This window comes from Euleptes europaea, chromosome 15 (genome assembly GCF_029931775.1).
Source record: "Euleptes europaea isolate rEulEur1 chromosome 15, rEulEur1.hap1, whole genome shotgun sequence".
NCBI classification, from domain to species: domain Eukaryota; kingdom Metazoa; phylum Chordata; class Lepidosauria; order Squamata; family Sphaerodactylidae; genus Euleptes; species Euleptes europaea.
This window is the reverse complement of record NC_079326.1, coordinates 52,266,461-52,280,245: the sequence shown is the minus strand read 5'-3', so window position 1 is coordinate 52,280,245 and position 13,785 is coordinate 52,266,461. Positions and strand designations below refer to the sequence as shown.

Below are 13,785 nucleotides of genomic sequence, written 5' to 3'. Positions count from 1 at the left end.
CACCAAAAAAAGTCCACAAAAATCCATCTGTTCGATACAGAAAAGACGACCAACCAAACATGCTCCGTTACTTTCAATGTGCAATGTGGACGGAGGCGTTTTTAAGCTTACTTGGGTTGGGATTTTTTTTTTTAAGGTGCCCTGATTTCCCACCCACCCCTTCCTTTTCTCCTCCCATAATTTCACTTTTTGTGTGTGTGTGGCAGTGTTGATCTACATTTTCAAATGCATACCTCAAAAATTACCTATCAAGCTGCCAAGAGGAAGCCATAATAATAATAAAAAAGACCAGGGATAAACATAGAAAATAAATAGGTCTTCCAAAATAGTCACCACACCCTGAGAGCAGGCAGCAGTTTATCTAAAAGCCAAAGCAACTCATTGTGAAGTGGTTTTTCGATATACAAAACATGACTCATCTTTAACGGGCTCATTTCACAGTCTTTACTTTCAGATTGTAAAGTTACGTCCCATGCAAATTTCACATATATATATATATTTACATATATTTATACGTATATGTGTAAATATATACATATACACACCCACACAACTATTTCCTTCATTGATTTCATTGGTCTGTCCCATCCTGTAACTTGCTAGAGCTTCCTTTGATAAGTGCAAGGTTAACCATGTGAATTACAATTAACATTGTCTCGAACGTAAAAAAGAGTGAACACGCAAGTGCCTAAGGGGATGTCTGGATGGGCTATGCAAAACAATCGTTCAATTTGCATATCATCATGATGAACATCGGGGGGGGGAAACAAACACTTAAAAAAAAACAAAGCCCCACCTACCCCCCCCAAAAAGTTGGAATAATGTATTGCTTTGCCTGTGGGGGTTTCACATTATCTCTGGTCAGTTTCTGATGTCGTGGCCTTGTTTTTGTCGGGGTTCTCCTCTTCCGTTTCCACTTTGTACATCTCCTCCGAGCCTTCCTCACTGTCATTCTCTTCTGACTCAGTCAGAAGCTCCTCGTCTTTGTATTCCGCCACATCCACCACAGTCCCCAAATGCTCTTTTAGCTTCCCGTGATGTTTCACGTGGTAACGCTGGTTCTGGAAGAATTTGATGATGGTGTGTTTAGGGAGATCCAACTGAGCAGACAAAGTGTGGATGGCCTCCTGGTCTGGATAGAGGCCCACGTCGTGGATGAAACTCTGAAGGATGCCCAAAGCCTCCAAAGAAATCTTGGTACGGGATCTCGTTTTTTTGGTGCACGTGTCCTCTGGAGGCGGGGGTGGGGCTTCTTCTCTCGGAGGTGAGTTTTCCTTGGCAGGCTGCGACTGCTGTCTATGAAGAACCTGTAAAGACAGAAAGGGCATAGGCATTTAATAAATACTGCACACAGGAAAATCTGCCTAATCTTTAAAAGAACCGAAACCGGTCAAGTATTTAAAAACACTGAGAACAGTCCTAACACATTCATATTATGGACTTGTTTAATTCTGGATAGGGGAACTGTACCAAATAAATAAATATTAAATGAGAAAAGAGGAAGGTAACGCTGGGTTCGGTTCACACCCTTTCCTGGGATCCTTTTACACAAGTTAGGGGCGCATCTATATGTGAGCCTGATTCATGCACACTTTCTCCTCTTTTTTTCAGAGTCCAGAAATGTGTGGATTGGGCTTCAATGTGTAGCCTCCCATGTGGATTCCATACATCAGACATTACCTTTAGCTAGATTGTGGCGTGGGGGAGGGGGGGCCACACTTCTAGCTTATGAAGAGAAGCCACAGCCGAGATTTAAGTATGAACTACTTCTGAGAGCTTAATTAAGACAGTCATTCCATGGTTGAAACTATGTTTATTGGATTGGAATTACCTGAATGGGTTTTTATATTTTGTGGCTCAGTGGTAGAGCATCTGCTTGGCATGCAGAAGGTCCCAGGTCCAATCCCCGGCGTCTCCAGTTTAAGGGACTAGGGGAGTAGGTAATGTGAAAGACCTCTGCCTGGGACCCTGGAGAGCCACTGCTGGTCTGAGCAGACAATACTGACTTTGATGAACCAAGGGTCTGATCCAGTATAAGGCAGCTTCATGTGTTCATGTGTATCTTTTCTTACTTGTTAGCTGCCTTGGGCACCTTTGTAGAGGTGTGTACGGGGGGGTAGGGTTGGCAGCTCCGGGTTGGGAAATACCAGGAGATTTTTGGGGGTGGGACTTCAATGCCATAGAATCCAATTGCCAAAGTGGTCATTTTCTCTCTAGGGGAACTGATCTCGGTTGCCTGGAGATCAGCTGTAAAGCGGGAGATCTCCAGCCACCACCTGGAGATTAGCTCAAACAAAATAACAGCACGTGGCTCAATATAATTATCAAACACAACGTATATTATATGAGAATAGCAACATCCAAAAATGTAATACAACTTATCTATCTAATACTATGCATGCAGACACAAAAATCGGTCTGCACCCATAGTATTAGATAGATAGGTTGTATTACATTTTTGGATGTTGTTATTCTCATACAATATATGTTGTGTTTGATAGTTATATTGAGCCACGTGGTTATTTTGTTTGAGCTATTCTCAATTTAGCATTTGGGTGTTTTTTCCTACTGGGTTACCACCTGGAGATTGGCAACCCTAATGGGGGTGGGTGGGTAGGGTACAAATACCTTAAGTAAGTGTATAAAGAAATACTGGAGGGAGGTGTCAGATTGGGATTGTGAACTCAGTTCTCCCAGCAGATCGCTTTGTGACATGTGTATGTATGTGTATTTGTGGGACAGTAAGCAGACTCAAGGGCTTCTTCCTTACTCTACAACCATCATCTCACTTACTAGATATATATGGGGGAGGGGGGCAATTCTAGATCTGGAGAGAATACAGTCTCAGGGGGAAAGGCTTTGTCTGGCACAAAAGATATTTCCATCAGGATTTCATCTTAATTAAACTTAGATCTGGCAGATTTTGGTTGAGCCTGGAGCTTAGTCCTTGCACACCAGGACTCTCTCCCCTCTCCCTCTTAAGGGTTCTTTGCAACACTGCTCCCAGTACAATTAGGGTTGCCAGCCTCCAGGTACTAGCTGGAGAGCTCCCGCTATTACAACTGACCTCCAGCCGACAGAGATCGGTTCCCCTGGATAAAATGGGTCGCTTTGGCAATTGGACTCTATGGCGTTGAAGTCCCTCCCCAAACCCCACCCTACTCAGGCTCCACCCCAAAAAACCTACTGCCGGTGGCGAAGAGGGACCTGGCAAACCTAAGTACAGTCCTCTCACAGCAATGCAGGACTGATTTCAGAATGATTTGAGCCTCCGGTTGCCAAACATGCTCTAGAACACAAGGAATAAAACCTTGTGGGATGAAGCTCACTGAGCCTGACATGACATCTCCACCTCACCTTTCTCCATAAGCAGACTCAAGGGCAATTTGCAAAACCCGTTTGTGAACTGATAGATTATAACCATTAAACGTTCAGGATGATCTGGAGCTCTCTCTGACTGGAATCGGCAATGATTCTCCCGTCATTCTACTTTTTATCAAGCAGTAAAAAAAAAAAAAAAAGTCACACAGCAATTATCAAATCAGGGGATACTTTGTGGAGGTCTGTAACACGTCTAGCATGGAAGATTTCAGAGAGTTACATGTGTACTAATGCTGCATTAAAATAGCACATTTGTTCAAAACACCATTTCCAAGAAATCGTTAAAACAAACCTCCAGGGAAATACATTCTTGGTTGAATAGATAAGATTTTATTAGAAACATATAAGTGATGTCAGAGTTAATGAAAATATATATAATTCCTAAAATATATTTATAGATAGTTGGAAAAACCTTGTTCTGTTCTAGCTAAAAGCTAGCAAAACATCTGTTTAAATCTGGTCTCTCTGCACGAGAGATAAACGGACACAGGTAGCTTAACTCACTGTCCTACAGGCAAGTGTTGGTTGGGATTTGGGCTTTACCACTGGTTTCACAATTTCCTTAAACTTAGGCGATAAATGATACGGTTTTAGAGATCAATCAACAGAAACGAAACATCTAACCGCTATGGCTAAGAGCAGGATTAGCTGCAAGTCAGAGAAGCTGAGCTCGCAGACAGACAAAGAAAATATGTACAACTTAGCTCAACTCTCACCCAACTATCAGCCTTGAACATGCAAGAAATGTGGTTTTGCTCCTGACATGTTTGCATCGAGAAGACAAAAGTAATGACTACAGGAGAATTACACAACTTTAAGGTTGACAATGAGGAAATTGAAATTGTTGAAGACTTTCTATTCCTTGGCTCCATTATCAACCAAAAGGGAGACTGCAGCCAAGAAACCAGAAGGAGATGGAGACTGGGAAGGGCAGCCATGAAGGAGCTAGAAAAGATTCTGAAGTGTAAGGATGTGTCACGGGCCACCAAGATCAAGTTAATTCATGCCATCGTACTCCCTATTACTATGTATGGGTGTGAAAGCTGGACAATGAAGAAAGCTGACAGGAAGAAAGTATATTCCTTTGAAATGTGGTGTTGGAGGAGAGTGTTATGGATACTGTGGACTGCCAAAAAAAGAAAGAAAGAAAGAAAGAACTCAAATCAGTGGGTTATAGATCAAATCAAGCCTGAACTGACCCTAGATGCTAAAATGACTAAACTGAGGCTATCATATTTTGGTCACATCATGGACGACAAGAGTCATTGGAAAAGACAATCATGCTAGGAAAAGTGGAGGGTAGCAGGAAAAGAGGAAGACCCAACAAGAGATGGACTGACGCTATAAAGGAAGCCACAGCCCTCAATTTGCAAGATCTGAGCAAGGCTGTCAAAGATGGGACATTTTGGAGGACTTTCATTCATAGGGTCGCCATGAGTCGGAAGCGACTTGACGGCACTTAACACACATGTTTGCATGTAGCCTATGATCAGTCTTAAGCAACAAAGCAGCAGTAAACTTACAGAGATTGTAAGGGGAGGGGCTGTGCCTCAGTGGTAGAGCATCTGCTTAGCATCTGCTTGACATGCAGAAGGTCCCAGGTTCAATCCCTGGCATCTCCAGTTAAAGGGACTAGCCAGGTAGGTGATGTGAAAGAACCCTGCCTGATACCTTGGAGAGCCACTGACAGTCTGAGTAGACACTACTGACTTTGATGGACCAAGAGTCTGGTTCAGTATAAGGCAGTTTCATGTGTTCATGTCTCGGCTCTCTTGCTTGCCTACAACAACCTGCAGTGATGCTCAGTGGCATCTGCCAAAACCACAATGAGGAAGAGGTACAGCCCTTCAATTCCCTAACCTCATTAAGCAGCAGGGTCCGGCACTGCATAGTTTTTAAGGCTAGCGTTTCCCTTGGGGAACTCCGTATTTAAACCATATACTATAGTATCACCAGTCTAAAGGAAGTAGTGCAACAATTTATTGCTAAATCGGCTCAGACTTTTCTATACAACACAAACTAGGGAATATTAGAGAGCAGGGGTTTGGGGCTGGAAGAAAACACAGGTGCCTGATATGGGGGGGATGACATCTCTCTTTTGTAATAAAGTGCCTTACTCTAGGAACTGTGTTACTTCAGCATCTTATGCTGGAGAAGTCGGTCCTGCATAAGAGCAGCCCTGCTGGATCAGACAAGTGGTCCATCGAGTCCAGCATCCTGTTTCACACAGCGGCCAAAATCGTTGCCCTGGAGGTCCAAGCAGGGCATAGAGGCCGAAACCTATTGCGCTCTAGAATCACAGGATCATAGAGTTGGAAGGGGCCATACAGGTCATCTAGTCCAACCCCCTGCTCAATGCAGGATCAGCCTAGAGCATTCCTGACAAGTGCTTGTCCAGCCTCTGCTTAAAGACTGCCAGTGAGGGAGAGCTCACTACCTCCCTGGTAGGCCCGCTGCTGACGTCAGATGTATTTAAGTCCCACTGAAATCAGTAGCATAGCTTAGGGCTATACTAGATATGATGTAAGACACTGGGGATCCCTGACACTTAAGCCTTGTATGCACGGGTTGTTTCTGTGGCGATCACACACACACACGACTACTTCGGGGCTCCGTTTTCATTACGCACGCCTTTCTGACCTACAATTTAAAGTTCTCAATGAAATCGCTTCCACAAAAAGGAGATGAATGGGTATTCCCTCCACACATACTGTTAACCCTTTCCCCTTTATGCAAAATCTCCCGTTACTAGAACAGTGACTAAGAATCTTTTTTAAACAGGCTTGATTTTTCGTTTTTCTTCTCCAGGCCTCTCGCACAAGACCAGATTTTCGCACTATGAGAAAATAAAAAGGCAGAAGCATTGCTGTATCATGCATGCGCTGCTAAATTTTCCATGACTACCTTGCTGCAGGTTGACTCTGAAGCGTAGAGTCTAAGGAGTTGTGCAAAGAGGTCCTCCTTGCCTTAAATGCCATCATTGGGACAGAAGTCCCGTGTGACCTCCTTTCAAGAAAACAGCCTTAGGATCCTGACGCAACCTTGACTTTCTCAGAGTAAGTCTTCCGCTCCCCGCTTTTGCTCCTTCCTCTGTTCCTCCATTCGTAAAAGGGGCAAGTCTTCTCTGCAATTTTTACCATCTGGAACTGACTTCCTATTTCTTCCCCCAAATCATTTCCCATCTCCTTGAAAATCTGAACTGAAACAGGTTTTGTCCCCTAGCCACAGGTCTCAAACGTTTCTGCTTCTCTAATGCATTTACTCTTTAATGTTGGAACGGCGAATCCTGCACCCCTCTTGCCTGTTAAAAGGGGGGGAAAGCTGAAATTAAAGGCTGCTCTGGTCTAATTTTCAGAGGTATTAATTTTCACTTTCCCAAGGTATTAGCCTATTTAGACAGAAAAGGCAGAGAGATACCTAATATGATGAAAGTTGACTTTAAAAAGATAAAGTGGCTCCTATTAAAACACACAACTCTGCAATATGTTTGGAAGCCCCCAATGAAATCCAGCTGGGAACCATGTGTAAAAAATAATAGTACATGCCTGCGGGGAAGGAAGTATGATATGGAATGATTAAGTTTAGGAAAATATATAATGTAGTATATCATTATGGGAATGATCTGTATTACTTGTAATAAGCTAAGGCAGTCGTTTCAAATTGTCTTCCAGGGAACCCTGGAGGTCCTCGAGGGCTAACCAGGACGTGGATGCTTCAGTGAGGAAATCAATTAATGGTCACCTGGTCGCTACCACCGCCATGCTCAGCCAGCCACAGAAAGTCATGTTTTAAACTGGACCTGCTCCTGTATCATTAACAGCAATCTGACATGGACATAAACACTAGATCTCCTAGGAAAGGCAGCTCCTGCTAAATTGCTACATGCCACGTGGCCACTAAACTCACAGGAACAGGTCTAACCCCCTACCCACGTAAGGAGATCAGTTGTAATAGCGGGAGACCTCCAGCCACTACCTGGAGGTTGGAAACCCTAACTGGCACTCAGTGTGTGTGTGTGTGTGTGTGTGTGTGTGTGTGTGTGTGTGTGTGTGTGTGTGTATACAAGAACATTCCCTGGAAAATCTCTGAAATGTGCAGGGATTCCACAGCAGGCAAGCCTATGGGGATATCCTGAGGGCTGGAAGCTCAAACGCCACTTAAGCTCCAGCTGACTGTCCTTCTATCGTTATCTGAAAAAAAGCAGCAGTCGCTGTCCTCTCTTCAGAGAGCGGAATCTCAATACTTAAAAGTCAAGCTCTAAGTGTGCCACAAGGAGAGCCAATGCGGTGTAGTGTTCGAATGTCACGAAGAAAGAGGAGGAGGAGGGGGAGAAGGAGAAGAAGGAGGAGGAGGAGGAGAGGAGTTGGTTTTTATATGCCGACTTTCTCTACCACATAAGGCAGACTCAAACCAGCTTACAATCACCTTCCCTTCCCCTCCCACAACAGACACCCTGTGGGGAAACCAACCAGTTTACCAGATTAGCGTCCGCCGCTCATATGGAGGAGTGGAGAATCGAACCTGGTTCTCCAGATCAGAGTCCACTGCTCCAAACCACTGCTCTTAACCACTACACCAAGCTGGCTCCTAGGGGAGATCTAGAGTCCAATCTCCCCTGTGCCTTGAAGCTCTCAGGGAGATCTTGGGGCAGTAGCTCAGCTTAACCACCCTCACGGGTTTATCACGAGGATAAAATGAGGAATGTTTCCCTGAGCTCCTTGGAGGAAGAGTGGGGTTAAAAACCTTTTTGTACTCCCAACCCCCAAAACATAATTTGTGAACCAAATCTAAAGCAGATATGCCTTTAATTCTATGTCGAAGTTGTGTATGATTTTACCTAGAGACAACTTTTGTGGTCCTTCTGAATGCAGAATTAGAGAGGCAAAGTGAGCTTTACAAAAATTCTGGGTTAAGTGAGGCAATACAGATACACATTTCCTTAAGTGTTAATTCTTCCAGTCAGCTAACATTTAACAGCCCTAACTTGGTGGAAAGATACATTTCGTTGCACTTATAAACCCTCCCAGGTGACCAGAAAAAGAAGTCACATTTCTGCCCTGTTTGCGTCCCCAACTATAGAGATTTTTTTGTTTTACAATGTGGGCTTCATTTGTTTCCTTGTAGTAGCAGAACTGGCGTGGTGATGACTGCCTGGAACGGTTAACCTTATGGAGTATCTTCATGTCTATTACAACCATTTTCACATTTTTGTAAGATTGCCAGAAAAGATTATAGGAGAGAGAGGTTTTTCTCCATGCCTTCTGGGGAAACGACGCATGGGTCCCTCCCCCTTTGTACCTGGATAGGTAAATCTCACAACACGCAACATCCTCTACGGACACGACATAGTTTAACACATCCAGTGAACAACCTGCTGCACACTGCTTCGACACATATGGTAAACAGGTACGTGGTCCTGTTAATGCATCACATTATACATGGCATTTTTATTCTACGCAAATGCACATCCCTTTAGGAAAAACGTCATGTGGGAAGCAGCCCAAGTTCTCTTTCCTTTTTTTAAAAAATAATTTTTTATTAAATTTTTATAACACAAAACAAAACAATACAATAATAAAAGAAATTACAGTAAAAAAAACAAAATACAAAAAATACAAAAGAGTATCTTTATATATTAATTATTACCTAATAATTATTACTCTCCCTAATAACCTGGTGCAAAGCTCTCCCTAATAACTTGAAAGAGTTCCGCAGGGCCTGCAAAACAGAGGTATTCCACCAGGCCTACAATTGAGGACAGCCGCTGAACGTCAACAATATTGGTCTCCCTACCTTCCCCTCCATTTATCTGCGTTGTTGAATTTAGGAGGGCCTGGCCTGTATCTGCTCTAGCGGCAAGCTTGTACTTTAATGTCCTTGAATGCTGTTGTGTATATTGCTGTGTATATTGTATATTGTATAAGGCTGAAGGTATATTGTTTCAAAGATTTTTAGATTTATTGACTGTTTATTGTTTGAATGTTGTAACTCGCTCTGAGCCCGGTTTTGCCGGGGAGGGCAAGTCAGAAATCGAATCAAATAAATAAATAACATAACCTAAAGAAAGGACAGCTCTGTCTTTATATTTTCCACTGGACAAATTTGAAGGGGATCGGCTGCTTGGGCCGGAGGTAGAAGAAGAGTTGGTTTTTATATGCTGACTTTCTCTACCACTTAAGGCAGAATCAAACCGGCTTACAATCACCTTCCCTTCCCTTCCCCACAACAGTCACCCTGTGAGGGAGGTGGGGCTGAAATAGCTCTAAAAGAGCTGCGACTAGCCCAAGGTCACCCAATCCCAAGTTAATAGAGGCAGGGCCTGAAGCCTGCTCAAGAGCAACATTTTCGTTCTCTAAATGTTCCCCCTCTTTACATAAGAACATAAGAAAGGCCTGCTGGATCAGACCAAGGCCCATCAAGTCCAGCAGTCTGTTCACACAGTGGCCAACCAGGTGACTCTAGGAAGCCCCCAAACAAGACGACTGCAGCAGCATTGTCCTGTCTGCTTTCCACAGCACCTAATACAATAGGCATGCTCCTCTGAGACTGTAGAGAATAGGTATGCATCATGACTAGTATCCATTTTTACTAGTAGCCATGAATAGCCCTCTCCTCCATGAACATGTCCACTCCCCTCTTAAAGCTTACCAAGTTGGCAGCCATCACCACATCCTGGGGCAGGGAGTTCCACAATTTAACTAGGCATTGTGTGAAGAAATACTTCCTTTTATCTGTTCTGAATCTCTCACCCTCCAGCTTCAGCAGATGACCCCGCGTTTCCTTGCCTGGGAAAAACTGAGTGAATGGGGGATCTGCCATTAATGCAGAAAGGAAGCCCACAGACAAAAAGACTTCTATAGAATACTTGTTTCAGAGGGTGGCCATGCTGGTCTTCAGTAGAACAGCTGGAAGGGAGTCCAGAAGCACATTAGAGAAAACAGGGTTGCGTTTACCTGTAACTGTTGTTCGAGTGTCTTCTGTGCAAGCATACATTTGGACTGCGCATACGCAAGCTGGCTGCGAAGTAGAACTTTTTAGCTAAAAGGAACTGAAATGGATCCCCCTCCCCTCGGAGTGCGAGGAGGCACTTTCCTGCCGAAACCATTGAGCTCCAAGAGGGAGGGGCGTCATTTCCCCTCAGTTCTCCTGAGCCGCTGGAGAGATAGAAAACGAGTAAATTGAAATAAGGACTCATAGCAGGGCGGGAGTGAGGGAATGTGGGCCTGCATAGAAGACACTTGATGAACGACAGTTACAGATAAGTGTTTTCATCTTTGTTCTTCTCTGCAATCTCACATAGGGAGAATAACAAGCTATTCACCAGGAGGAGGGGTGAGACCTTTAGTTGAAGAGAGAATGCAGGATAGCTTTGCTGGATGCTGACTCTCTTCTTGTATCTATGTCTGTCACATAGTTGTGAGCAAACATCTCTGAGGAAGACCCCTTGGCAGTTCTGTAGATGTTGATCAACAGTACCACATGCAGAAATGCAGGGGAGCAAGTCCGAGCTCTTGTTGAGTGGGCCCGGATTGACCAAGGACAGGAGACACCAGCATATCAATAGCAGAGATTTATGGCTGTAACTATCCACTGAGTCTGAGATAAGGCTAAGTCTTTTTCTCAGGCCCAAGTGACAAATAAACAATGTTTTATCTTTGCGAAAACTGTTGGACCTTTGCAAGTAAAATAATAAAGTTCTATGAACGTCTAGAGTGTGCAAGGCTTTCTCTGCTGTAGAGGAAAGATTCAGGAAAAAGACTCCTCCAGTTCCTGCAGTTGTGGTGGCTATGGTGTGTGAGGAGGTGGTACATCCTCATCCAACAATACTGGTTCCAAGGGTGTCGGTTCCCGAATCGAGGGCAGGAGCTCAGGTTCCTTGTGTAGCCGATGAGCAGATGACTTGTCTGAGTGCTTAGGTTTAGATTTTTAGGTGGTGGTTCTGATGTATTAAGCTGGACCTGGGGACTGAGATCGGCATTAAGGCGGATCCGAAGTCAGAATTGACCAATGTGAACAGACGGCTCAGCTTGGGCTGGACACTCTCATGCGGCAGATTCTTTAGCTACCAGAGTCTCAGAGCTAACCAGGGCTCATTCCCAAAGGGCTGCCTTGAGCCAGGAGGCCCTGTCATTTCTCACTTTGGGGGTGAATTGTTGGCAATGCCAGCAGGCCCCAACATTATAGAAACTCACCCAAACTGAAGAGGCAGAGAGAGTCATGTTTGTGCCACACTGGACACATTTTGTAAATAAAACTTTTTGAGCCATAAGAAGATAGTTGACGACAAAAAAGATGAGAGACAGCGTGCTCGAAGAGCCAGTGTGGTGTAGTGGTTAAGAGCGGTGGTTTGGAGCCAGGGACTCTGATCTGGAGAACCAGGTTCGATTCCCCACTCCTCTATATGAGTGGCGGATGCTACTCTGGTGAACCGGGTTGGTTTCTCCACTCCTACACATGAAGCCAGCTGGGAGACCTTGGGCTAGTCACAGTTCTCTCTGAACTCTTCTAGCCCCACCTACCTCACAGGGTGTCTGTTGTGGGGAGGGGAAGGGAAGGTGATTGTAAGCCGGTTTGATTCTGCCTTAAATGGTAGAGAAAGTTAGCATATAAAAACCTACTCTTCTTCTTCTTCATCCCCAAGCAGTAGCAAAAAGAGAACGGAGAGAAAATGGCATCCGTCCCTCTCTGAGCACAACAGTTACAGAGGGAAAGCACCTCCTCGTGCTCCAAGGGGAGGGGCGTCTTTTCAATTCCAATTTCTTGTCCACAGCCGGTCATGGAGAACAAAGATGAACAAGATTTTCAAGGTGTACGCTTTCAGGAGTCAGAAGGGAGCTTTGACTTTTGAAAGCTTATACCCAAAAATCTTGTTTGTCTCTTAAGGTGCTACTGGACTCCAACCCAGATTGCTTATACATCATTTGTGCTACCATTATTTAACAGCCCTTAATTAGACAATCATATATCTCTGTTAGTCTTTTAATTACACTGCGTGAAGCACTGATTTGGATCGGGGCCACTTAGGGAGGGCTTAATGCTTCTAGCTACACAAGGGTTGCCAGGTCCCTCTTCGCCACTGGTGGGAAGTTTTTGGGGAGGAGCCTGAGGAGGGCAGGGTTTGGGGAGGGGAGGGACTTCAATGCCACAGAGTCCAATTGCCAAAGTGGCCATTTTCTCCAAGGGAACTGATCTCTATCGGCTGGAGATCAGCTGTAATAGCAGGAGATCTTCAGCTAGTACCTGGGAGTTGGCAGCCCTAAGCTACACACAGTTTCACTGTTAAAAATTTGGAGGGAAGGGGGGGGGGACCTCCTACGCTGTCTTCAGTCTTCTAAAAGAAAAATGACATTTTCTCAGCATTTTCTAAAAAGGAAAATGGAAGCCAAGCAGAGTTCCAAATTCAGATTGGGGCCCCCAGCACAAGTGGAGGGAAGGGTTTAACCCATGCGGGAAAGGCCGTAGCTCAGTGGTGGAGCATCTGCTTGGCATGCAGAAGGTCCCAGGTTCAATCCTTGGCATCTCCAGTTAAAGGGACTAGGCAAGTAGGTGATGTGAAAGACCCCTGCCTGAGACCCTGGAGAGCTGCTGCCGGTCTGAGTAGACAATACTGACTTTGATGGACCAAGGGTCTGATTCAGTAGAAGGCAGCTTCATGTGCCTTTTAATCAATCAAAATCAACGTCGCCCCCCACATATTGTCATTAGCCCTGAAGGGGGGGGCAGCACCCTCAGCAGAGCCTCCTTTCAAATGCCACGCTTTCCAAGCCCACATTTTTGCTGAAAGAGGACGCACCGCCTATTCGCATTCTGGAAACAGATGTTGGGAGACGCTGTAAACACACCCAGAGAATTTATACAGAGCAGAGAGCACGGCGACGGCAACAAAAGCTTCAGTAAACAACTCCACACCTTTCAACACCCTCCCAGTCTGGGGGTCCTGTTGGCAAGAGTGTTAATTAGACAGCGTTTTCTGCCAAAAAAGCCTAGACTGGCTGCACGGAGCATCTACGAGAAAGAGAGAGCGGCAGCAGCAGTTACCCAATCTGCACCTGCGCTTGTTTTTTCCTTGCAAAGTAGTGGTTAAGACTTTATCTTGTTTTGTTCTGAGGAATACATTTGTCTCCTTTGGCTAAACACCGCAGCACTGCATTAGCACTACATTTGATTCTGGATTTTTTTGTGCGTGGGAGGGGGGAGGGAGTTGTGGTTTGGCACCTCGACGCCACAAAGCCGTATTAAATACTGTGATTGAGTTCCGTGGCTTTCCTCGGATTATATAGAATCATAGAGTTGGAAGGGACCACAGGGATCATCTAGTCCAACCCCCTGCACAATGCAGGAATTTCACAACTACCTCCCCACACACACACACAGTGACCCCTACTCCATGCCCAGAAAATGGCC

At 44.8% G+C, this 13,785-nt stretch overlaps 1 protein-coding gene across 2 annotated transcripts in view; it reads right to left on the bottom strand.

Moving 5' to 3' along the window:
* Positions 1–811: 811 nt before the first annotated feature.
* Positions 812–13,785, bottom strand: part of SATB2 (SATB homeobox 2) — a 177,384-nt gene continuing 164,410 nt past the window's right edge. For both annotated transcript variants that reach the window (XM_056861366.1, XM_056861367.1), the window contains one exon: positions 812–1,307. In XM_056861366.1, coding sequence (XP_056717344.1) covers positions 852–1,307 — 456 coding nt within the window. In that variant the 3' untranslated portion in view covers positions 812–851. The remainder of the gene's footprint in view (positions 1,308–13,785) is intronic.